The 27732-nt window shown below is 40.4% G+C and overlaps 1 protein-coding gene across 5 annotated transcripts in view; it reads right to left on the bottom strand.

Annotated features, from left to right (window-relative positions):
* The window catches only part of SCN11A (sodium voltage-gated channel alpha subunit 11), a 111963-nt gene that overhangs the window by 70734 nt on the left and 13497 nt on the right, over nt 1-27732 (bottom strand). For all 5 annotated transcript variants that reach the window (XM_032350823.1, XM_032351099.1, XM_032351190.1 and 2 more), the window contains 5 exons: nt 22420-22693; nt 18217-18335; nt 16870-16965; nt 7524-7652; nt 6151-6254 (listed from right to left, as the gene is read on the bottom strand). In XM_032350823.1, the coding sequence (XP_032206714.1) occupies nt 6151-6254; nt 7524-7652; nt 16870-16965; nt 18217-18335; nt 22420-22692 (721 nt within the window). In that variant the 5' untranslated portion in view covers nt 22693. The remainder of the gene's footprint in view (nt 1-6150; nt 6255-7523; nt 7653-16869; nt 16966-18216; nt 18336-22419; nt 22694-27732) is intronic.

Raw genomic sequence — 27732 nt, 5'->3', positions numbered from 1 at the left:
ACGTTGGGGGCATAGATATTTAAAATTGTTAAATCTTCTTGTTGGACAGACCCTTTGAGTATGATATAGTGTCCTTCCTCATCTCTTATTATAGTCTTTGGCTTAAAATCTAATTGATCTGATATAAGGATTGCCACTCCTGCTTTCTTCTGATGTCCATTAGCATGGTAAATTCTTTTCCACCCCCTCACTTTAAATCTGGAGGTGTCTTCGGGCTTAAAATGAGTTTCTTGGAGGCAACATATAGATGGGTTTTGTTTTTTTATCCATTCTGATACCCTGTGTCTTTTGACAGGGGCATTTAGCCCATTAACATTCAGGGTAACTATTGAAAGATATGAATTTAGTGCCATTGTATTGCCTGTAAGTTGACTGTTACTGTATATGGTCTCTGTTCCTTTCTGATCTACCACTTGTAGGCTCTCTCTTTGCTTAGAGGACCCCTTTCAATATTTCCTGTAGAGCTGGTTTGGTATTTGCAAATTCTTTCAGTTTTTGTTTGTCCTGGAAGCTTTTAATCTCTCCTTCTATTTTCAATGATAGCCTAGCTGGATATAGTATTCTTGGCTGCATGTTTTTCTCGTTTAGTGCTCTGAAAATATCATGCCAGCTCTTTCTGGCCTGCCATGTCCCTGTGGATAAGTCAGCTGCCAATCTAATATTTTTACCATTGTATGTTACAGACTTCTTTTCCCGGGCTGCTTTCAGGATTTTCTCTTTGTCACTGAGACTTGTAAATTTTACTATTAGGTGACGGGGTGTGGGCCTATTCCTATTGATTTTGAGGGGCGTTCTCTGAACCTCCTGAATTTTGATGCTCGTTCCCTTTGCCATATTGGGGAAATTCTCCCCAATAATTCTCTCCAGTATACCTTCTGCTCCCCTCTCTCTTTCTTCTTCTTCTGGAATCCCAATTATTCTAATGTTGTTTCGTCTTATGGTGTCACTTATCTCTCGAATTCTCCCCTCGTGGTCCAGTAGCTGTTTGTCCCTCTTTTGCTCAGCTTCTTTATTCTCTGTCATTTGGTCTTCTATATCACTAATTCTTTCTTCTGCCTCATTTATCCTAGCAGTGAGAGCCTCCATTTTTGATTGCACTTCATTAATAGCTTTTTTTATTTCAACTTGGTTAGATTTTAGTTCTTTTATTTCTCCAGAAAGGGCTTTTATATCTCTCGAGAGGGTTTCTCTAATATCTTCCATGCCTTTTTCGAGCCCGGCTAGAACCTTGAGAATTGTCATTCTGAACTCTAGATCTGACATATTACCAATGTCTGTATTGATTAGGTCCCTAGCCTTCGGTACTGCCTCTTGTTCTTTTTTTTGTGTTGAATTTTTCCGTCTTGTCATTTTGTCCAGTTAAGAGTATATGAAGGGGCAAGTAAAATACTAAAAGGGTGGCAACAACCCCAGGAAAAAATGCTTTAACCAAATTAGAAGAGATCCAAAATCGTGAGGGGGGTTAAAGGGGATAAAAAGAGGTTCAAAAAGGAAGAAAGAAAAAAAAAAGAAAAAAGAAAAAAAAAAAAGAAAAGAAAAGAATTTAAAAAAAAAAGGAAAACACCTAAGAAAAATGTAAAAAAGAAAAAATATATATATTAGATAAACTAGTAAAAAATCGTTAAAAAAGAAAAAGGTAACAGTTTAAAAAAAAAAAAAATTTACCCGAAGGCGAGAAAAAAAAAAAAATGAAAATGAAAAAAAAATTAAATTAACTGCAAGACTAAAAAAAAATCACAGGGAAAAAGCCATGAGTTCCGTGCTTGGCTTTCTCCTCCTCTGGAATTCTGCTGCTCTCCTTGGTATTGAAACCGCACTCCTTGGTAGGTGAACTTGGTCTCGGCTGGATTTCTTGTTGATCTTCTGGGGGAGGGGCCTGTTGTAGTGATTCTCAAGTGTCTTTGCCCCAGGCGGAATTACACCGCCCTTACCCGGGGCCGGGGTGAGTAATCCGCTGGGGTTTGCTTTCAGGAGCTTTTGTTCCCTGAGCGCTTTCCGTAGAGTTCCGGAGGACGGGAATACAAATGGCGGCCTCCTGGTCTCCGGCCTGGAGGAGCCGAGAGCCCAGGGCCGCACTCCTCAGTGCGCCCTCAGAGAACAGCGCCCAGTTACTCCCGTCTGCCTGACCTCCGGCCGCGCTCCGAGCTCTCCGAGCCTGCGACCAGTTCAAGGTCACACCGAGCTGTGAGCTTACTGTCGGCTCTGTCTCTGCAGCCGGCTTTCCCGTTCCAATACCCGCAAGCTCCGTGACACTCAGACACCCCCGATCCTTCTGTGACCCTGCGGGACCTGAGGCCACGCTGACTCCGCGTGGGCTTCGCCCCGGTTTAGCCTCTGGAGCGATGTCCCTCAGCGGAACAGACTTTTAAAAGTCCTGATTTTGTGCGCCGTTGCTCCGCCGCTTGCCGGGAGCCGGCCCCTCCCCCCGGGGTCTATCTTCCCGTCGCTTTGGATTCACTTCTCCGCCGGTCCTACCTTTCAGAAAGTGGTTGTTTTTCTGTTTCCAGAATTGCTGTTCTTCTCTTCGATCTGCCGATGGATTTTCAGGTGTTTGCAATCCTTAGATAAGCTATCTAGCTGATCTCCGGCTAGCTGAAGCAGTCTCAGCCTGCTACTTCTCCGCCATCTTGACTCCTCCTTATTTTTTAATTCAAGAAATATTTACTAAGCACCTATTGTGTCCATGGCACACTGCTAAGCTACCAAGTTACAACATAAGAAAGACATAACCTTGTGGTACAATGGTAAATGTTTAAAATCAGCTTTCTGGGGGTGCCGGGGTGGTGCAGTCAGTAAGCATCCGACTCTTGATTTCTGCTCAGGTTATGATCTCAGGGTCATGAGATCAAGCCCTATGTCAGGCTCTGCACTCAGCACGGAGTCTGCTTGGGATTCTCTCTCTCTAACCCGCTGCTCCTTCTGCCCCCCCAACAGCGCTCTCTCTCTCTTTCTCTCTCTCTCTCTTTCTCTCTCTCTCTCTAAAATAAATAAGTCCTTTAAAGAAAAAAAAATGCTTTCTTTGTGGGGGAGGAGCGTGTGTGCAGGGAAAGTCCCATCTATAGCATTTACAGACTTCTTTGCTGAATTTTGTAGTGCAGATCCCTTTTCTTCCTCCACAGAGTCCTCTCAGCATGCTGGCTTCAAGCTAAACTACACAACATCACTGGATGCAGAGCTGAAAAGGAACATGCACAACCTGCTGCTGAGGCACCAAAACAAGTCAGCCCCAGTACACCACTGAGTCAGGGGCTCTGCTCTCAGAGTAGCTGGAGAGTTAAACAACCAGACAAAACTTACAATCTGTGAGATGACACAAAGTGGCAACATTTCAACTAATCGGTATAAACCATGACTGGTAGACTTAAGAACAGAAAGGGACACCAAATGGAAGGCCAAACCTGCAGCAAATGAGCCTTCCATGAAGTGCGATGCCACACAAGGAGAAGGCTTCTGGACAAGCTGGAACATTCAATCTGGTTCATATTCACAGCCCATTCTTAGCTTCATCTTGATTCACAGAACACCTTCCTTACATGGCTTCCAGGATCTACATTTCCCTCTTACTTTCTGGTGGCTCCTGCTCATCCCCTTTGCTGGTTTCTTCCCTTCTCCCCTCACCTTTAAGGTGGTAGTGACCTTGGCCCTCTTCTGTTTTTCATCTAGGCTCACTCTCTTGGTGATCTCATCAGATTTCATGGCTCCAAGTATCCTCTATAAGCTCATTATTTCCAAAATGGTATCTCCAGCCCAAGCTGCTGTCTGGAACTCCAGACCTGTAGACCTCATTACCTACTTGATACTTCTATTTGATGTTTCACAGCCATCTCAAACAGAACACATCCAAAGCTAACTTCTCATGCAACCTCCAGACCTGCTCCTCTCACAGAGGAGCTGTATATCTGTATATCAGCTGTATATCTCACATGGGTTTTTTTTTTTTTAGTCCTATGTCTGAAGCTCAACACTCACAAACAGAAGGAAAATACAGGAAAAGGTTCCTTCTCTGACTTTTGGGGGAAAACAAGCTTATTTTTAGTCTCCTGTAAAACTAGTTTCCTGATAAGACTCTGAAATGAAGATTTAATTATTTTTTAAAGAGATGTATATCTTCTGTCTTCCACAGTCAGGTTATCTGACTTCTTAGGAAATGCAGGTTACATTTTCTGTGTCAGTCTGCAATGACTCCATTCTTCTAGTCACTCAGACCAAAAACCTTGACTCATCCTTGACTCTTTTCTTTTGCTCACACCACACATACAGTCATCCCATCAGGAAATCCTATTGTTTCTACTTTGAAATTCATAGAGTCAGACCACTATCTACCAACTCCTCTACCACCAACTGATCTAAGAGCACAACCATCTCTTTAACAGTGGTCTCTTGTGTCATTTTGGGTTCTTCTCTGAGAAGCAGATACTCTGGGACCAGAAGTGCAAGAGATCTGTTGGGTGACATGTCTGCAAAGAAAAAGGGAAAGCAAGTACAGCTGGCAGGGAAAACATCAGAGTATGACATGAGCTGACACCTGGGAAAGGAGAGTGGTAAGGAAGTAGGACTGGACAAGAAAAGCCTCTGACTAGAGTGCCACTGGGAGAGAGTCTTAAACAGGTTCGCTCCCAAGGAGCCCCTGAGCTTAAGGTCCTTCAGGACTTTATCCTTAAGGAATGGGCCTTCACTAGTCCCCCTGACATGCAGGGAAAGTGTGATCTTGGCATGAACATGAATGCAGTTGTGAATCCAGAGATGTGGCAGCTGGGATCATCACTCAGCTATGCTCCCTACAGCAGGAGATGTGAATGGCACATTTCCATGATGATCCCAAGCCTCCTATCTCATCTTTCTGCTTCTACCTTCACTCCCCCACATTCTATTCTCCATACAACAGCCAGAGTAGTCCATCTAAAACCTGTCAGATTAATGGATAAAGAAGATGTGTACACACACACACACACACACACACACACACACACACACACACAGAGGAATATTACTTAGCCATAAAAAAGAATGAGATATAGCCATTTGCAACAACAACAATGAATAGACCTAGAGGGTATTAATGCTTAGTGAAATAAGTCAGACAGAGAAAGACAAATACTGTATGATTTCACTTACAAGTGGAACCTCAAAAACAAAACACATGAACAAACAAAACAAAATGGAAACTCATAAATACAGAGAACAAACTGGTGGTTCCCCAGGGGTTGGGAGGAGGGGGATGAGCAAAAGGGTGAAAGGGAGTGGGAGGCACAAGTTTCCGGTTTTGGAAGAAATAAGTCATGGGGACAAAAGATACAGCATAGGGAATACAGTCAATGGTATTGTAATAGCATCATATGGTGACATATGGGAGCTACAGCTGTAGCGAGCACAGCATAATTTATAGAATTGTTGAATCACTATGTTGTACACCTGAAATTAATGTAACATTGTGTGTCACCTATACTTCCATAAAAACAAATCAAAACAAAAACCCCTGCCAGATCATGTGACCTCTCCGCTTGAAGTCCTCACGTGGCTCCCATTTATCTCAGAGCACAGCCCAAATCCTCCTAGTGGTTATGTGCCTCCCCTCCCCTATGTGGTCCTTCCTCTACCACCTGGCCCCTCACTCTATCCTTTCTATTCCTCAGTCTCTGCACTACTGGCTGTTGCTGGCGCACAGAACACTGCTTATGAAAATCTCTCACTGACTCCAAATCCACTCTCATCTCCCCCCGCCCAGTGACCCCTATTTTGACTACTCTATTGAAAACTGCATCCTGCATCCCTGAATCCCTGTGACTTCCTGTAGCCCTCATATTGTTTACTTTTCCTTTTTATTTTTCCATGGCACATTTCACTTCCTAAACAGGATAGCTAATTACCTCTTAATTACAGTTATTGCTTGGTGTCTCTCTCCCCACCCCAACTCAGAATGTAAACTCCATGAACACAGAGACCTCTGTCTGTTTGCTCACTTTATGTTATACCTCAAGCAGCTAGCACAGTGTCTAGACATATGCTCAAATACACATTTGTTAAGTGATCAAATAAATGAGTAAAGCAGAATTTGTTTGGTTTTGGTTTATATGACATCTTGAAAAATTTTAAATATAAAAGAACATTCCTCCTGCTAAGAGGCAGTATTGAAAAATCAGAGTGATTTACCTGAAACCACTGAAATTGCCTTCAAAGCTCTGAACACTCGGAAGGTACGCAGGGATGACAGACCGAAGCTGTTTTTCCTGGATTCTGGTATGTATGTTGCAAACCTGTAAGACAAAGTACAGGAGAAGTCTGGGCCTACTCTTGGTCGTACAGCCATGCTGTATATCTCCACAAAGGCCACAAATAAACATGGTGGAATTGGGGGCCTCACCTTCCCAACCTCACCTTCATCACGGGGTCTGGTAATACCATTCTCTATTGCTGTGGACCACAGATTGCAGGCTGTGCTAAATGTTATATTTGGAGAGAGTTGAGGATTCCTTAAAATACTATGCAGTTGTGGATACATCCATTGATAACAAAAATCAATCAAAATACTTAGACTACCAAGTTCCAGGTCCAGTGCACTTCCCTGAGGTCTCACTATGTGGCCAAGCCAAGAAGAAACCCAGGCAGTCTGACTCCAGAGCCCTCACCACTGCACTACACCACTTTTCAAGAGCCAGCAGTGCCCAATCATTGAATTTCAAGGGTAAAACTCTGATATTAATAGTATCTACTCCAAAGGGCTTTTGTGAATATTAAATAGGAAAACATATGCAAAGTGCTTAAAACAATGGCTGGCACAAACTAAGTAATGTTAGGTTTATTATTATTGTGCTGGCAAGGGGCCATTGCTCTTCTTGTTCTTTATTTTGCTGACTCTGTTTCACCACTCAGATGCCAAACTGATGTCCTTTCCTTCAGGAGGAACTTCAACTCTCACCTCATGTCATATACAATATACATAATAGTTAACTTAAAATGGACCATGGACTAAAATGTAAGAGCTAAATCTATAAAACTTCTAGGAGAAAATGGAAATTAAAAAAAAAAAAAAAGAACTCCTTGAGAGCTTGCAGTAGCCAAAGATTTTTAAGACTCTGTAGTTCCTCCTACACGTTCTAACAGCCAAATATATGCCCAATTCCTGTCCTAGCACTCACCCTACCAGATTGTGACGGTTGTTAATTTTCTCTCTTCCCATCTGGACTGTGAGCTTCAGGAGGGTGAGAACCATGTCTGTTTGTTTTGTTTTATTTTCATTATCACAACCCCTGTATCTTGCACAGAACTTGGCCCATAATAGGCCAGTGTTTGGGAAGTGAATGGTTGAAAGAATGAGAGCATGAATGTGGCCTAGAAATGGATTCACACTGGAGGCCTCTGGCCAATCGTCTACAGGGTGCTGTTCAGGGCCAATCAACACTGCACTCAGAGCTCTTGGCCTTATTAGGACACAGTTACTCACATGGACCCACACTTTCTGGTGGAAGCCCAGGAGCTTCTTTCCCACCCCGAGTTTCCTCAATAAACAACTTTGATATTCTTACGCTGTTACAATGACAACGGAGTCCAGCCAGTTCCATGGATCTCGAAGAAAAGAAAACTCATCCAGAATTAAACCTCTTGCTAATATTTTTATCAAAGCTTCAAAAATATAAATCCCAGTGAAAACATACCTATAAAGCAAAGCATTCAGAACAAGAAGGAACATGGTAAGTGGTGTGAACAGCAGAGAGCCCATTTGTCTTATCTAGCCTTTATGCAGTTTTTCCATTTCAATGTGACATTCAACATTCTGATTATCAGCAAACCACAGTTCAGTGTAGTAGGTTCCTTAAGGAAGTTCTAGTGGTTAGAATTTCTGAGAAACAGGCCCACAGATAAAATTGTAAAAGTGCTATTCAATGCCTAGCTCTACAGCCATATTCTTGAGAGTCGTTTTAGCCAATCTGGGACCTTAGGAATGGGTGTTGTCACTGTTATTTTTTTTTTTAAGATTTTATTTATTTATTTGAGAGAGAGACAGTGAGAGAGAACATGAGCGAGGAGAAGGTCAGAGAGAGAAGCAGACTCCCCGTGGAGCCGGGAGACCGATGCGGGACTCGATCCCGGGACTCCGGGATCATGACCTGAGCCGAAGGTAGTCGTGCAACCAACTGAGCCACCCAGGCGTCCCTGTCACTGTTATTTTGTCACTACTACTCTAGAGTTGTCACTGTGATGTACTGAAGGGGGTGACGGTAAAGGAACCATAAGTGACAAGGCTGAAAACGGGATCTTTCCATATCCTATATTCATAGGTCTGAAGACTTAATACTATTAAGATGTTTGTACTACTCAGTCATCTACAGATTCAGTGCAATCCCTATCAAAATCACAATGACATTCTTTGCAGAAATAAAAACATCCATCCTGAAATTCATGTGAAATTTCAAGGGACCCTGAATAGCCAAAACAATCTTGAAAAAGAAAAAGTTGGAGATCTCATACTTTCTTATATCAAAACTTATCACCAAGCAAAAGTAATATAAACAGTGTGTAGCTGGTATAAAGACAGACATATAGACCACTGGAATAGAACAGAAAGCCCAGAAATAAGCCCTAGCATATATAGTTAAATGATTTTCAAAAAAGATGCCAAGACTGTTCGGCAGGAAAAGGACAGTCTTTTCAACAAATGGTACTGGGAAAGCTCAACATCAACATGCAAAAAAATAAAGTTGGACCCCTACCTTACAGCATGTACAAAAATTAATTCAAAATGGATTAAATATCTAAGGGCAAGAGCAGAAACTATACAACTTCTAGAAGAAAATACTTGCAAATCATATATCTGATGAGAGGTTAATACCCAGATATACAACTTAATAGCAACAAAGAATTACACCATATACAAAAATAAACTTAAAATGGATTTAAAGACTTAAACGTAAGAACCAAAAGCATGAAACTCCTAGATGAAAACTTGGGCAGTAAGCTCTCTGACATTGGTCTTAGCAATATTTGTTTGGTTCTGTCTCTCCAGATAAGGACAACAAAAGTAAAAGTAAACAAATGGAGCTACATCAAAGTGAAAAGCTTTTGCACAGCAAAGGAAATCATCAACAAAATGAAAAAGGCAACCTATGAAGCAAATGCTATATCCCAAAGCCCCCACCGGATAACATCTAAAATATATTTTAAAAACTCCTACAACTTCAATATCAAGCAAACAATCTTATTAAAAATGAGCAGAAGACCTGAATAGACATTTTCCTAGAGAAGATATACAGATGGTCAACAGGCACACGAAGAGACACTTAAGGTCACTAATAAGGAAGAAAATGCAAATCAAGACCACAGTGAGCTATCATCTCACACTTATCACAATGAACATTATCAAAAAGATAAGAAGCAAGTGTTGGCAAGGATGAGAGAAAAGGGAGTCCTTGTGCACGGTAGATAGGAATGTAAATTGGTTCAGCCACAAAGGAAAACAGTGTAGGGGTTCATTTAAAAATTAAAAATAGAAGTACTATATGATCCAGCAATTCCACTTCTGGGTATTTAACCAAACAAAACCAAAACACTAATTTGAAAAGACATACATACTGCTACGTTCAATGCAGCATTATTTACAACTGCTAACATATGGAAGCAATCTAAATGCCCATCACCAGATAAACAGATAAAGATGTAGTATATATACACAAGAGAATAGTACTCCACCTTAAAAAAAGAATGAAATCTTGCTATTCTTGGCAACTAAGATAGACCAGAGAGTATTATGCTAAGTAAAATTAGACAGAGAAAAACAAATACTGTATGATTTCACTTATATGTGGAATCTAAAAGGCAAAACAAACAAAACAAAATAGATGCCTAGAAACAGAGAACAAACTGATGGTTCCCAGAGGGGAGGAGAATGGGAGATGGGGGATGGATGAAATAGATGAAGGGAATTAAGAGGTGCAATCCTTAAGTTATAAAATAAAAAAGACATGGGAATGTAATGTACAGCATAGGGAATACAATCAATAATATCATAAAAATTTTGTATGGAACTAGACTTATTCAGCCTTAAAAAGGAAGGAACTCCTGACACATGCTACAATGTAGATAAACCTTGAAGTCATTCTGCTAAGGGAAATGAACCAGTCACAAAAAGATAAATACTTTATGATTCCACTTAAACGAGGCACCTAGCAGTCAAATACATTGCCAGGGACTGGAGGGGAGTTAGTGTTTAATAAGCACAGAGTTTCAGTTCTGCAAAATAGAAAGACTTCTGGAGATCGATGGTGGTAACTGGTTGCACAATTCTGTGAATATACTTAATATCACTGAAAAATGGCTAAGATGGTAAATTTTATGTAATATATATTTTACAGCAATTAAAAAGAAAAACCCATTTCTATTCTCTTCCCTGAGTCCTTCATCACGTTCTATCCTCTAATTTATTTCCCTTCTTCCCCTTTCTCCCTCAAAAACAAATAAAATAAGCAAATAAGAAACAACAACAAAACCCCACAATATTCCATCTCTCTTGTTATAAATGCAAGCTGTCAAAAATGCTGGTTCTGCAGAAAAAAATATACAGTGGAAAAAAGACAGTATCTTCAATAAATGGAGCTGGGAAAACTGGACAGCTATGTAGAAGAATGAAACTCGACCATTCTCTTACACCGTACACAAAAATAAACTCAAAATGGATAAAAGACCTCAACGTGAGACAGGAATCCATCAGAATCCTAGAGGAGAATATAGGCAGTAACCTCTTCAATATCAGCCACAGCAACTTCTTTCAAGATATGTCTCCAAAGGCAAAGGAAAAACTGAAAATGAACTTTGGGGACTTCACCAAAATCAAAAGCTTCTGCACAGCAAAGGAAACAGTCAACAAAACAAAGAGGCAACCCACGGAATGGGAGAAGATATTTGCAAGTGACAGTACAGACAAAAGGTTGATATCCAGGATCTATAAAGAACTCCTCAAACTCAACACACACAAAACAGACAATCATATAAAAAAAATGGGCAGAAGATATGAACAGACACTTCTCCAATGAAGACATACAAATGGCTATCAGACACATGAAAGAATGTTCATCATCACTAGCCATCAGGGAGATTCAAATTAAAACGACATTGAGATCTCACCTTACACCAGTCAGAATGGCCAAAATTACCAAGACAGGAAACAACACGTGTTGGAGGGGATGTGGAGAAAGGGGAACCCTCTTACACTGTTGGTGGGAATGCAAGGTGGTGCAGCCTCTTTGGAGAACAGATTCCTCAAGAAATTAAAAATAGAGCTTCCCTATGACCCTGTAATTGCACTCCTGGGTATTTACCCCAAAGATACAGACGTAGTGAAAAGAAGGGCCATCTGTACCCCAATGTTTATAGCAATGGCCACAGTCGCCAAACTGTAGAAAGAACCAAGATGCCCTTCAATGGACAAATGGATAAGGAAGATGTGGTCCATATACACTATGGAGTATTATGCCTCCATCAGAAAGGATGAATACCCAACTTTTGTAGCAACATGGACGGGACTGGAAGAGATTATGCTGAGTGAAATAAGTCAAGCAGAGAGAGTCAATTATCATATGGTTACACTTATTTGTGGAGCATAACAAATAGCATGGAGGACAAGGGGAGATGGAGAGGAGAAGGGAGTTGAGAGATATTGGAAGGGGAGGTGAACCATGAGAGACTATGGACTCTGAAAAACAATCTGAGGGTTTTGAAGGGGTGGGGGGTGGGAGGTTGGGGGAACCAGGTGGTGGGTACTGGAGAGGGCACGGATTGCATAGAGCACTGGGTGTGGTGCAAAAACAATGAATACTGTTACACTGAAAATAAATTTTTTTTTAAAAAGTGAGAAAAAAATTAAAAAAATTTTTTAAAAATGCAGATGTAGTGAAAAGAAGGGCCATCTGTACCCCAATGTTTATAGCAGCAATGGCCACGGTTGCCAAACTATGGGAAGAACCACGATGCCCTTCAACGGACGAATGGATAAGGAAGATGTGGTCCATATACACTATGGAGTATTATGCCTCCATCAGAAAGGATAAATACCCAACTTTTGTAGCAACATGGACGGGACTGGAAGAGATTATGCTGAGTGAAATAAGTCAAGCAGAGAGAGTCAATTATCATATGGTTTCAATTATTTGTGGAGCATAACAAATAGCATTGAGGACATGGGGAGTTAGAGAGGAGAAGGGAGTTGGGGGAAATTGGAAGGGGAGGTGAACCATGAGAGACTATGGACTCTGAAAAACAATCTGAGGGGTTTGAAGTGGCAGGGGGGTGGGAGGTCAGGGTACCAGGTGGTGGGTATTATAGAGGGCACGGATTGCATGGAGCACTGGGTGTGGTGCAAAAATAATCAATACTGTTATGCTGAAAATAAATAAATGAAAAAAATAAAAAATAAAGAATAAATTAAAATATATATATAATATATTTTTAAGGTATTGTATTTATATATAAAATATGAATATAAATATAACATAAATATATAATATAAATATACTTATAAATTTATATATAAATTATATATTATTATATATAGTGTATATTACATATTTATTATAATTATAAAGTTACATAAATTATATAAAAATATATTTATATATAAACATATAAAAATTAATATATAATTTTAAAATATTTTAAAATATATATATAATATATATTTAACTAGAAATTTATTTGTGGGGACAGTTTACTTAGGCCTTCTTAATTCTAGGTTATGACAATGAGTTATGTTTTGTTTCACAAACAGCATGACCTGCTTTGTAGAAAAGAAAAAGATAAATATATATTAAAGTAATTGATTTTTTGAAGAAAAAAAAATGCTGGTTCTGCGCGAGCGCGTGCACACACACACACACACACACACACACACAGGTTTCCCTTTAGGGACAGAAACAATTCAAACAATCTAAACAATCTATCATTTCACAGTAAAAGAAATGGATCTTTTCTGATAGAATACCCAGCCACTGTCAGTCCACAAGGCTAAAGAACTGAGGTCTTGGGAACTTGAAAAATCCAAATCTAAGAGGAGAAATGGTTGTGAGTGGCTCTCTGCTTCAGTTTTGTTTGTTTGTTTTTTTAAGCTGATCACCTTTTAGGTGACAAATGAACGCAGAAGATTAAATCATATCTGCCCTGAAATACCATTCAAATTTACAAAATGAAGGGTATTTTTTGGAAAAAGGCTGTAATTGCAGATTTGTGGGATTTTGCAAGTCTCCTTCTAGATCTCACACCATTGAGGAAACAGCCTCTGACTGCCATTTCTGCCTTCCACCTCCCATCCCCTCCCATTCTCTCTTTTCCAGCAGAAGCCTGGCCAATAGAGGGACAGGCAGACCAACATGACATATGATAGGGAGTAAAGCCATGCCCACCACCAGGAACAGGGCTTGGGAACTCCGTGATAGGGAAATCCCAAACCACCAGGCAAATAAGGCCCTCTGGAGTGTGTCACTGTCAGTTCAATCATGGTTAGGGTATCCAGTCAGGGCCATGAGTGGTGTCCAGATAGGTTAACACCATGACCTATCCTAGGGCACTTTGGCATTCATTCTCTGAGAACTATCAGCTTGGAATCAATTTCCCATTTAAAAGTTTTCTAACCAAAGGACACTGACAAAACTAAGGTAACTCTCCCCCTCATGGGCCTAACAACTCAGTTACATGACTTCTTTTATAAAACCATTATCAACAGCCTTCTCCCACTCCTACTTTCATGAATCCATTGCTAGTCCCTATGCCACCAGGGGACAGCAGCAGCTTCCCTTCAGCCTAGATGTTCGTATGTTTTAGTAGTGAAAATGGTCTTTGAGCAGATTAGCATCCAATTGGGCCACTGCTTTCCATCAACAGAAAAAGAAGACTCTGTATCTCACCAGAAATGCTAGCAGGGCAGACCACTTCTATGGAAGCATTCCCCATTCCTGGATCTGCCTCCTCCACAGATCTCACTTGGTTGACTACGAAGGTTTCCAGAAACACTGCAGTAAACAAGGAGCAGCAGCCCCTGCACTACCAGTTAGCTCCTCACATGGAATAGCCAACTCTCTAGAGGTGAGACCATTTCCCCAGCAATATTGTCAGGATGGTTTCTATTCTCAGGGGTGTCCATGCCCCTTGCTCCAAGGCACAGCCCTGAACTCACTGGCCTTAACTAAATCCCAAGTTTACTTAGCAACAGAGAAGAAGCAATCACTAAAAAGTAATGCAAAGGAAAAGCTAAAACAAAACAAAAAAACAGCAGAGAATTAAAATGAAATATTACATGTACCTGATTAACAACAACAACAAAAAAAGGTAGGAATGAAAGAACAAGAGAAGCACAAAGGAACAAAAAACAAATGAGATCAACAGAAAACTGATAGAAAAACAGCAGACCTGAATTCAAGCATATTCATAATTATATTAAATGCAAATGAAATAAATGTTCCATCAAAAGCAGAGATTGAAAAATATACTGCATAATAAACAAGAACCAACTATTAGCACAAAAGATACACTATAACTACAAAGACACTAAAATACAAAAATACAGTACACTATTAATACAAAAAAGGGTTGAGAGTAAAAGGATGAAAAAAGACATGCCACGCAAACAATGAGCATAAGAAAGCTGGAGTAGCTATAGTAATCTCAGACAAAACAAATACTTAAAGGAATGCTACTAGAGATAAAGAAAGACATTTCATAATGATAAAAGAATGCACATATTAGGAAGATATAATAACCATAAATCTGTATGTGCCTAATAATAGTGTTGCAAAAAAAACACAAGGCAAAACTTACCAAAAAGAAAAGGATAATAGACAAATTCACAATCATAGATGGAGATTTGAAACCTCTCCTCAGTAATTCATAGAAGTACTAATAGAAATGGTAAAAAGATAAAATCTAAATGACACTATCAACCACCCTAACCTAACTGACCATCTTCAGAATATCATATCATACAACTGTAGAATCCACATTCTTTCAAATCCATGTGAAAAATTTCCCAGGGTAGAACCATAAAATAAATTTCTCCTAATTTCAAAAGGTTGAAATCTTACAGAGTATATTCTCTACAACCGAATTAAATTGGAAGTTGTCAATGATAAGACAACTAGAAAAATATAAAATATTTGGAAATTTAAAAAAAAACACACACTTCTGAATAACGTATGGGACAAAGAAGAAATCACAAGAAGAAGAAGGGAATATGTTTAAGCAATGAATAAAATAAAAACACAGGGTATCAATATCTTTGGGATGAAGCTTTAGCAGTACCTGGGTGGAAATTTATAGCTTTATACAATTGTACAAGGAAAGAAGAAAGATCTCAAACCAACCAAGTTTCTACTTTAAGAAGCTAGAAATGGAAAAGCAAATTAAACTCAAAAGCAATTAAATTCAAAGTAAACTGAAGGATGAAATTAATAAAGACTTTGAAACCTTCATATGTTGCTGGCAGAAATACAAAACAGTGCAGCCACCTTGGAAAAGTTTGGCAGTTTATTATTACTCATTTACTCACCATATAACACACAGCAATTTTACTCCTAGGTATTTATCCAGGGGAAATGCAAACATACAGCCACAAAAAGACTTTTATACAGAAATATTCATAGCAAGTTTGTTCATAATAACCAAAAATAGAAACAACCCACATGTCCATCAACAGGTGAATGGGAAAACAAATTGTGGTATACCCATACAAAGGAATACAACTCGACAACAAAGAGGGGGAAAGCTAGTGATATAAACAAGAGCACGGATGCACCTCAAAACATGCTAAGTGGAAGAAGCCAGACATGAAAGTATGATATCATAGATACCATATGAGTCCATTATATGAAATTCTAGAAAGGCAAGGCTAGCCTAGAGTGACAGAAAGCAGATCAAGCCTAGCGTTAGGAGTTGGGGTTAGGGGACTTACTGCCAAGAAGCATGAGGAAACTTTTAGGGTGTCTGGAATGTACTGTAATGTTGATTGTGGTGGTTTCTATCACATAATTAAATATGTGATCAAAATAAGAGATCTCTTGTTATTCTGTCAATTTCTTATTTAATATATTCCTGAAAAACTAAAGCAGTAAATATGTTAAATTAGAAAAATCAAGACAACATATAAGAGAATATTTATTAAAATACAGTACTCTCTGAGTTGAAAAATTAACTTATATGACTGAATAGCCAACTAAAAATTACAAAAAGTAAATATTTTAGTTATGCAAAAACTCACCAAAATGCACCTGGGTAAAAGCAAAAATGATACATGGTCAAAGATGGGAATACCCAATTCACAAACTAAAACAAAAGAGTCCAACCCAACCAGAAATTAAGGAAATGTAAATATTTTCAACTCTATAAATTAATAACTTTTTCAAATTTTTTGGAAACTATTTTGCCACCATATATTTTTCAAGCATTAAAATGTAACTTTTAATCCAGCAAGCCCATTTCTAACACTCTGTCTTAAGAAAATAGTAATTTTTTAAAAAGTAGCTATATGCAAAAATGCTGCTTGTTCCAGTATTTATAGTAGTAAAATGCTAGAAGTTAATTATGGTTTATTCACCTGGTAAAATATTATATAACCATAAAAGTAGATTCCTATAAAGACTATGTAAACCCAAGGAAAACCACTTAAAAGCTAGACATAAAATTTGTATGTGTGCTGTTTATTATTTTAAAATGTCTTTAAAAAACAAAATAAAACTATGTATACCAAACTAAAATGGGCTCTGCCAGCATTTGTGCTGGGGAAGTGGGATTATGGGTGAGTTTGTCTTTATATATCTGAACTCTGATGTAATCACAAGTCTTTTAGGTGAATTTTTTTAAAACCTTAGGACAGACAAGCGCAGGACAAACACTTACTCAGCACTGTCGGCATTACTGCTTTCCTTACTGTAGGCGGTGGCCATGAACACACAGTTGATGATGACGGTGCAGATGATGAACATGCTGAACAATGTGACTGCTGTTCGTTAAGGCAGGTACACTACAGGGTGGCACATGTCATCATTCACAGTGAAGGCTGTGGGCATACCTCCAGGTCTCCTTTCCACAGGTGCACCTGTCTGCTTACTGTGAGTGTTGGCAAAGAACAACTTATAGCTGTCCCTTCCCCTGAAGAACTGTCCTCAGCCAAATGGCAGCCTCCTCACCTGGAGGGCTATAGCTCCCTTCCTCATGTCTGACGGCCTGAGACATAGAAAAAGCTGGCCCCTTGCTTCCAGGGGAGCAGCTCTGTGATTTATTTAGTGCTCCAGAGCTCCTGGCAGGCTCAAGCTGATGTGGGATCAGCTGAGACCCCATCCTCACTAGCCTCCACTTTCTGCTCCATCCTGTTTCCCTCTTTCCTTCTCCAGAGAGCACTCCGCAACTGAATCACTTAAATAAAAATCTCCATCTCGGGCTCTGCTTCTAGAGAATCCAACCTGAATAGTTACCCCTTCCCATGCCCCAGTACTTCATTATGTCTAGCACTCTTGTCTCCCAGTCTAAAAGTGTTTGGTGTCCCCACTACCTGCTGCCCACATTAGCAATGCTGTCTTTACTCTTTAACACTGAGGATGGAATCTCAAAGTCTTAAGAGTTCAGGGATTCATTTAAATGGGTGAGGTGGGCAGATGCGGGGTCACAGAGAGGGGCTGAGATGGGGTGAAGCAGAGCTTGCACAACTCCTCTGAAAGAGGCAGTGCTTCCTCACAACACTGATTTTTGCCAGGTAGGAAGGAAGGCCTAGTCTTCATAGAGGTTCCATCTTCAAAAGATGCTGCAAATCTGGACTTTTAGCATTATGGGGTGTCTCCAGAAAGTTTTAAACACTGTGTAGGTCCAGCACAACACACTGAGCAGCTAAATACAGAGCAAAGGCTAATAGTTTGCAACCTTTGTTTGGGTCTCAACTTAGATGTTCCTTTCTCCAGAAAGTCATCCTGGATGCCTCCAAAGCACTACTACTCCTCCCAAACTGCCCATCTCACTAACAAAATTGCCTGCCTTTAAGACCCATCTCCTTCTGAGGTCATAGGATCCTAGTGCAGGGCCAAGTCTTGTTCACACATAGCAGAAGCAGAGGCCCTGCCACACAGCAGTAGGACCTCAGCCAGAATTTGTTTCAAGAACAAGCTACTTCCACTCAACAAGCATGTGAACAATCTGGGGCTCTTGCACTTTTAACATGACCTGGACTTAGTAAAAGATGCAATGAAAAGATATGAATGGACCGAGATTTTGATGGCTAAACTTCGGATTGGATTGAAAGGCCCAAAAATGAACAAGGCACGCTTGGCACTGAAGCGGTAGATTGTTCTCTTTTTGTTCAACACCATAAATGTCTGCAAAAACAAAAAAACACAACAAGAATTACATGCAGTGACAAAACAATATTTATCATGATTTCATTTAGAGAAAATTTAGTGGAACCACAGATTGAGGTGTGGCTTGGCTCATTATGACCCTGACAGTTTCTGATGGCAGTGCTGTTATTCTGAAGCCCGAGGTACTTTCTGACCAGTCTACACTGGGACTCTGGACACCAACAGATGCACCATGTGGCCTAGGTCTCACTCAGAATCCCAAGATAAGTACTGGGCTGTGGATGGTTTACCTAGTGTAATACTCAGGAGGCTCCAGAAATGGAACATATACACCCTGCAGAAAAACATGGGCAGAGGCTAGTAACCAGGACAAGCAAAATCCTTCATTTCATACTCCATGGTATGTATCTATGGAGATAAGAACTAGAAGGAACTTGGAGAGATGGAAGTAGTATTGAACATTCATATTCAGCAGATTATTTTAAATTATTTTGATTATAAATGAAAACTTCATAACAAACCTTAGAATAGTCAAGGACATAGAGAGCCCATATTGTTGTACCTGAGCTGTTCTATATGAGATAGTCTGTAAGTCAATTCTAACCTTGAGGATCATCAAAAAAAGTCATCAAGGTTCCCAGACTTGCTCTCCCATTCTCCTTACAGACATTCAGGCAAATCCACCTATGGTTCCCAACTGGTGGGAAAGGCCCTACAGAAGGCATCTGGAAATGCATGTGGGTGTTTTTGATTGTCTGTCACAATTACTGGAGGCCCTACTGACCTTTATTGGGTAGGTCCATGGATGCCAAACCCAGGACAGATCTGCTAAATGGTATGCTGTCCCATCCAAAATGCCCACTGGGATCCACTGAAGAATACCATAATTGCACCCATTTCTTCCTACCATGTCTTCCTGGGCTTTGGGAATGAAGCAGCCTCTGGACAACAATCCATCACTCAGAGGCTCCTAACGTCAACTCCCAGACCTCTTCTTTCCATTAAGCCATAATCTGGCTGTCTCCTTATATGTCCCTAAAGTTATTAGTTACAAAAGTCTTCACAGAATGAGGATTGTCCCTGTTTCCCCATATCTCTGCTCCTTTAAGATTTGCAAAAGTACTACTTGACATGTAATCCAGTATGTTCTTATGCAGAAAAGATAAGCCTTGTCACCCAGGCTCAATATAGCAGGGTGGATGCTGCCTTGGCTGAGGTACCAGAACTTCAGTCACTGCCAACCATCAACCATCCTTCGTTGAGTTGCTGGAACTTACTTGTCTGCTGGCCATCTGGCTGCAGAAAAAAATGGAGTAGGATATTTTCTGTTGCCTCTACAACAAAAGGAAATAGGCCACAGAGTTCTCTGAAAGTTATGAGCTCAGGAGCCCAAGACCCACTTTAGGGATTCTGGGCCCTTCCTTTGAATAGAAAGATAATTTCAGGGCAGAAAGCAAGCCTCTCCCTGAGGTGGGTCACCCCAGATTAATAGGTGGCATGATATGGCTCTGTCTCTGTGTCCCTTGATATTTATTAATGCCATCTCTGACTGTTTTAAATATTTCAACTAATGGTGTATTTAACTATATTTGTCAGGGTTTTAATTATTAAAATGATAGGTACCAGCTCCTTCTGTCTGCTTACTGACCCCACCCCTGTCTCTGTAGCTCTTCAAAATGGAAATTTCTAAAGATAGGAAGTAGCGTTAGACTACAGAAGGAGCCCTTGGGTTTGAGTCACAACTCCATCCCTTACTGGTTGTTTGGCCCGGCCTAATCCACTGCCCCCTCTAGTCGTTATCTCCCTCATCTGCGAGGTGGAGTGCTAACTTTCACGTATATCTCACATGACTTCTGAGAGTACCAGCCAGCCATATGGAGTCATGGGTGTGCAAAGTTCTAAAGAAGTATCATGTCTTCTGATTTAAAGCAGGAGCCCAAGCTGAGAAGAGATGATTCTAGAACAGAATCTATCCTCTCAGGACTGTCTACAGCACACCAAGCTGCTGCCTGCTCCAGTCTTGAGGCAGAAGACCTCCAACAGTTAACCCATACTTAACAACTCTGCCTCCAAGAAGACTCTGGAGTTCTGGGGCATAGAAGGAGAAATACTGGACTGTTTCTGTTCCCTCATCTCTCATCCCCCTTCTTGATTTTCCAACTCACACCCCACTTTCCTCTATATACACAGTTCCCATTTGGCCTAGTAACCCTAGGTCTGTCCCAATATAAGGACATACCAGGCAACATTTCTCTGGAGAGAAAAATTTCTTATGGTTGCCAGGAGAAAATGGTTTCAGTGTCTCATATTTCTAGGACTTCTCCCCAAATTTCCTTCCTCTCTGAACTCAGTCTGGTGAGGTAGATTTTCCATTCTCTGCTGGGTCACACAGTGAGATGATAATGGTAAGGTCTTCTGAGCTTTTCTTGAAAGGAGAGGACTGTTCTCACTACCCCAGTCTTTCAAACAGCCATCAGAACAACCCAGAGCTCACATTTTCTCACTCAGGAGTCCCTTTAATGAACTTTTACTAGAATTTCCCTATAAGAACTACATTCAGGTAAGTTAAACAGCAAGCCTATCACATATTGACATGGATTTACATAAAATTCTCCATATGCCCACATGCACCCGAAAGTTTATAGCAGTCATGTCCACAATAGCCAAGCTACAGAAAAAACCTAGATGTCCATCAACAGATGAATGGATAAAGAAGATGTGGTATATATATACAATGGAATACTATGCAACCATCAAAAGAAATGAAGTCTTGCCATTTGTGACGATGTGGATGGAACTAGAGGGTATTATGCTTAGCGAAATAAGTCAATCAGAGAAAGACAATTATCATATGCTCTCCCTGATAATGAGGAAGTTGAGAGGCAATGTGGGGAGTTTAGGGGGTAGGAAAAGAATAAATGAAACAAGATGGGATCAGGAGGGAGACAAACCATAAGGAACTCTTAATCTCACAAAACAAACTGAGGGTTGCTCGGGGGAGAGGGGTAGGGAGAGGGTGGTGGGGTTATGGATATTGGGGAAGGAATGTGCTATGGTGAGTGCTGTGAAGTGTTAAACCTGGCGATTCACAGACCCGTAACCCTGGGGCTAATAATACATTATATGTTAATAAAGAGAACTTACAATAAAAAAAAAGTCAGCATCATCATCAAAATTCATTTGCTAAATACCTAAAATTTGTGATGTTTTGTTGATGATTTATAAATAAGAATATATGGAAGAGATTCCAGTCTCCTAAGACTTTATAAATTAGCATAAATGTATTGACTTAAAATAAGATGTAAGACAATAAAGATAATAAAATAAGACAATAAAATAAAATAAAATAAATAAAATGAAATAAAATAAAATACAATAAAAAAGATATAAGATAACAAGAGAGCAGGCATATTTATGGCAGTAGCACTTTGCTCATTTACTGTTGTCAATAAAATGCAGGTAATTGTGAAAAAAAATTCTCCATATGCCCAGTTGACTGCCATATTCTTGGACTTCATTTATTCTATTATGTGTCGTGTTGTCTGTGGCTCAGGCCTTGAAAAATCTCATTAAGTAGCCTAAAAAGCCTATAGTTGAGAAGTTTGATGAGGAAAACTCTTACTGCTGAAATGGACATTTTTGGACAGTGATATTCATCTTTCATATAGGCATAATGCTTTACAGTTTATAAAGTACTTCCATATCATACCCATGTTATAGGAAGCAGACATGATCCCCATTTTACAGATCAGAAAAATAAGGCTTAGTGAAGTGGTTTATCTGAAGTCAAAAAGCCAATCACTTAAATGGCCTACACCCAATTTTTCTGTTAGTCCAGTCCTCTTTCTGACACCATTTTTTCCCTTTGTTTTCCTTTTAAGCTTCCTGCTGCTTCTAGTCTTCCTCCTCTTTGCCAAGATATACAATACAGAAAGAAAATGAGAACTGAAAAAGGTTTTCAGCAGTACAAAGGCATCAACAAGTGGTGATAGCAAAGGAGAAAGACAGACATCCCTGTAAGCTCCAAGATCAGTGTATGGAGAGTCTTGTAACTGTCATTATAACTGCATGGTTAGAACACCCCAGACCCCCAGTCAACTACCTTATGATTTCTGTAGAATGGGTCCAAGTCTTCCAGAGGCCTTGCTATCAGCTCACGGGGAATGTCACCATAGAGTTTGGGCAACTTCCTGGAAACCTTTAGGTCAAGCTGAGGCCGAGGCTGGGGTTCTAAGGTTGTCTGGTCTTTGCACTTCTTTTTCTCCTTTTGGATGGCGATCCTCTTCTCAATTGCAGCCAGGGTGTCAGAAGTGAAGGGACGGAAATTCCGCTCATCTGGAAAGATCACTGGGTAGCACCTGTCATCCATCTTCATCCTCAAGAGAGAGATAAGTGGTAGGTCCTTAGAGAGCTCTGGAAGGTAGAAACCACACAGCCTGTCCTGGAATTCCACTTTCTAAGGATGTTTTCAATGGGCAGCTATAAGAATTAAGTGAAGTGAGGGGACTTGGGAGTTCACTGGCTGTGGAGCAGGTCAGAAGAGGTGACCACCATTGTCGATATAGCAGGGATTTGGGGCACAGGGAAGACCAAAACAGGCCATCATTCCCGGAGGACCTGGATGTAAGTGGCAAGTTAAGTTCAGGAACAATGGGCAGAAGAAGCCCAGTCTCTAAAACTGAGACCCAAGCACTGAGCAAGACAGTAATACCGAACCTGCCAAACTACTAAAGTTGGACCTGCAGATGGTGGCTCAGTGGCCGCAGTGTGAACAAGAGCAGAAAGGATAGGGAATTAAGTGGGACATAGATATGAGTTGCAAAATCAAAACTATAAGTGCACGTGTCTTCTCACTGGTCAGCAAAGGTCTTAAAATGTGGTGGAATGGAAACAAAAAGGCTATGAACACAGGCACAAACATTTACACTAACACTTATGATTCTAAGCCAACTCTCTTACTTCTGAAACCCTGATCTGGCAGAAATGAGACCCCAAGAAAGCAGCAAGGATTTGCCAAAACTAACAGGGTCATTCTGCCATGGGATAATAGCTGTATTGGCCCCTATCCCTGAAAGTCCTTCTATAAAGACTTCCTCTACAACCTGAAGTTTAAAAGTAGGCTCTGAGAAAATGTAGTAGTGCTCAGGTTAAATGCCTTCACTGCCCATGCCAAGCACACTATTCCTTTCTTTTTTTTTTTTTTAAAGATTTTATTTATTTATCAGAGAGAGAGGGGGAGAGAGCAAGCACAGGCAGACAGAATGGCAGGCAGAGGCAGAGGGAGAAGCAGGCTCCCCGCTGAGCAAGGAGCCGGACGCGGGACTCGATACCAGGACGCTGGGATCATGACCTGAGCCGAAGGCAGCTGCTCAACCAACTGAGCCACCCAGGCGTCCTGCACACTATTCCTTTCTTATATACCTGAATGTCAATCTAATATTGATTTCCAAGGCACTCCAGAGAATTACAGTGGGTAATCCAACATAGTATTGGTTTGTTCATTCAGCAACCATATGCTCAGTGTCTGTTCTAAGAACATGGCTAGGCACTAATGGAGAAGAAACAACAGCCCCTCCTCCTGGTCCTACAAATTATGCTGCCCGGGTGTAGTAGTGGTGAAGACAGATAAGAGATAGGAAATTACAATAGAGTAAGACAGATGTTAATATAGGGAGAGGTAGAGGGTGCTATGTTTGTGCATGGGTTAGGTGTCTAACCGATCCCGGGGAATCAGGGATGATATGCCAAAGCTTTAATGTCCCAGTTGAGATCTAAAGGTGATGTAAGACACAGACAAGAAAAAAGAAGGACATTAGAATGTCGTAGGAGAAACAAACAGCATGTACAGGGACCCATGGGTGAAAAAGAACATGGTGCCTGTCAACAGGTTCTGTCTGCCTGGGATGGAGATTTTGTGGGATGGAATTGTCAGATAAGGTCCCAGTCAGCATTAAGAGAGCATGTGGGGCTGTATAATACTTAGTAAATATCATGGGTTTCACCCCGAGGGTAATGGAGAGTTGCTAAAGAGTGTGTGGTGGTCGTCGTTGTTACAGAGGAGTAACACTATCAGGTTTTTAAAAAAAATATCTCTCTTACTGATGAGAATGGATAGGACTTAGTACCGGCGGCTAAAGGAGGTGAGGAGCTGGAACTGAAGAGAATGTTCCAACAATCACAACCACTAAGGATGACGGAATGGAGTGGGTGGATCTGAAAGTCACTTAAGAAATACCCTTGATCAGTGATTTATGGGGAGGGAGAGATTTGAGGGACAGGAAGGAGCTGAGGTTCCTGCCTTGGGCAGCTGGGTCAGCACAGTGCCACCCATTCAGACAGAGAGTACTATGGAAGGAAGAAGCTTTGGGGAAAAAAGGGAATTTAAAACAGATGGAATTGAAGCTGTTTGTGGAACCTGCAAGTGGAGAGAATGAGGAGGCATTTGAACACAGAGCAATCATAGCTTACACACATTAGCCTTTGAAAAAAGCATGTAAGAAAAAAAAATCAAATTCTCTTGAAAATTCCTCAGGAAGGCACCAAACTGAAGAAGCATCCCACCTATGTGGTCAACAAGGTGAATATGGACAATTTTTCTTCTGGTGCCAGACTAGTCACCTTTTCTTCAGTTAACCCACAGATTGGTTGAATTGTGTTTAAGGGCCATGATAAAGGCAATGTATATGTCTTTAAACATACTAAGGGTAATTTGAAGCCCACAGTGTGGGTATATATCATATATCAACTGAAATGACATAGGGAATCTAGATTCACTGTATTCTGTTCTATTCATTCAAGGTCAATGATGGATGTTCCTGGATGTTCCTGGATGATGGAATTGACCACACTACTTAGATTACTCTCTCTTTCTTCCCACCCCTCCATTCCCCCTCCCTTCCATTCCACTCCCCTTTCTCTCATAAACATATATGATTGAATTGGTATAAATGAAGTGGAAATATAAAGAGATTCTACTGTATTTTGGTTCTAGTGCTCACGAAAGACATTTGAGTCAGGGATGAATTCCTCTGCAGTCAACAGCATATGAACGTTAGGTGATCCTAGAAAATAGATGAGCCTAGAAAGACCCTGGATGGCAAAAACTAGACCTTATGCTAAGTGATAGCAAGGAATGTAGTGCAGCGTTTCTTAAAGAAGAGACTGGACACTCTGACTCCGTTACTCTGAAGCTGGGAATATTTTACTCAATTTCTAGTAGAAAAGAGGCTTGATGGAAATAAGTAACACAAAATAAAATTGAGACCCCTACAAAGCGTGCACATTAAAATTTGTTATAGATGCTGAAATAACTAAAGAACTACATGTTAAAGTTGACACTGAAAACTATAAAAATTGACCCGGAAATAAGAGGACTTTATAATAAATAAATAAATAAATAAATAATATCAACTTAAGTAAATCTGATGAAATAAAATCACGTGCAGTAAAATTTTCTTAATAACTGAAAAAACTGATGAAAGAATCAAATATCTTTAATAAACGCAGACTCCAAAATGGACTATAGAAATATAGGCTGTGCATGCAAAATTAAATTAATAAAATTTAATATGGTGTAACTGATAAAATTTAGAATGATTCAAGTCTTCATTGTGAAACTTATACCTCAAATACTTGATTCTGAAAATTTTTCTTACAGAAAATAGATTGCATTGCATGGAAAATTGGTTGAAGAATCAAATTGGCTGAATACAATTCTTTTCCAAGCTTCAGTAATAATCAAGTATGATGGCAAATTTTTCAGACACTGAATGATTCTTTACAAAAAAATCATTTGAGTATATGCTCCCAAACAATGAAAAGAGAATCCAAAAAACGGAGGATGCTTGAAATCCAAAACATGGGGCACCTAACCCAAGCACGCAATAAAAAAATTCCAGGGTGACTGGAAAAATCAATTGATCCAACTAGAATTAGAAATCAGAGAGCCCTGTGCCATTTGAGATATCACCTTACACCAGTTAGAATGGCCAAAATTAGCAAGACAGGAAACAACATGTGTTGGAGGGGATGTGGAAAAGGGGGAACCCTCTTCCACTGTTGGTGGGAATGCAAGTTGGTGCAGCCTCTTTGGAGAACAGTGTGGAGATTCCTCAAGAAATTAAAAATAGAACTTCCCTATGACCCTGAAATTGCTCTCCTGGGTATTTACCCCAAAGATACAGATGTCATGAAAAGAAGGGCCATCTGTACCCCAATGTTTATAGCAGCAATGGCCACGGTGGCCAAACTGTGGAAGGAACCAAGATGCACTTCAACGGACGAATGGATAAGGAAGATGTGGTCCATATACACTATGGAGTATTATGCCTCCATCAGAAAGGATGAATACCCAACTTTTGTAGCAACATGGACGGGACTGGAAGAGATTATGCTGAGTGAAATAGTCAAGCAGAGAGAGTCAATTATCATATGGTTTCACTTATTTGTGGAGCATAGCAAATAGCATGGAGGACATGGGGAGTTAGGAGAAGGGAGTTGGGGGAAATTGGAAGGGGAGGTGAACCATGAGAGACTATGGACTCTGAAAAACAATCTGAGGGGTTTTAAGTGGTGGGGGGGAGGTAGGGGGAACCAGGTGGTGGGTATTAGGGAGGGCACAGATTGCATGGAGCACTGGGTGTGGTACAAAAACAATGAATACTGTAATGCTGAAAATAAATAAAAAATAAATTTTAAAAAAATAATAAAAAAAAGAAAAAGAAAAAAAAAAAACCACCATCCCAGCCCTCAAGGTTCTTACAACGTGGGGATTTAGGGGAGTCAAGGATAGAGGATGAAACCACACAGTGAGTGTGGCTGCACTAGGGAGAAATTTAGATGCTGTGGGAACCCAGAGGAAGAAGTGGTTAATGAAGAATCAGAAATCATTGAGCTGGGAGGACAATGGGAGATGTGCGCATGTGTGAAAACACTGAGGGCAGCAAGGGTTTTTGTTTCTTATTTATGACTCTACCATTCATTATAAAATTTGTATAACTTCACTGTGCTACACATCAGCAGTTTGCCCACCAGACCTTTCCCTATCCTCCTCTCTGCTCAGAGCCTGTGCAACTGATTCACATGGGCCCCTTAGTGGGATCCCTGGACTCTGGCTTCTGGCTAGCTTTGGCTGATGGGAGGCACCAGCAAGAGACCCAGAGAATAGAGGAGGGTGAAGTCCGGTTTTTCCTCCCCACCCTTCCGCCCAATGGCGGTCATGCACCACAGCTCCTTCCATGTGACCCATCCACAGGGCTCTCCCTGGTTCTGTAAAACCTCCCTTCCTGGGCCCCTTCAAATGTAGGTCTAATGATACCCTGTTCTCACCATACCTGAAAACTGCACCCTCATTGGTTCCTCTTCCTGAACTCTGCCTCCATTTAAAAAATATCCCTTTAATAAAATAGCCTCAAAA

This window comes from Mustela erminea, chromosome 1, assembly GCF_009829155.1.
Source record: "Mustela erminea isolate mMusErm1 chromosome 1, mMusErm1.Pri, whole genome shotgun sequence".
In the NCBI taxonomy this organism is placed as follows: Eukaryota; Metazoa; Chordata; class Mammalia; order Carnivora; family Mustelidae; genus Mustela; species Mustela erminea.
This window is presented reverse-complemented; position numbering and strand designations above follow the sequence as displayed.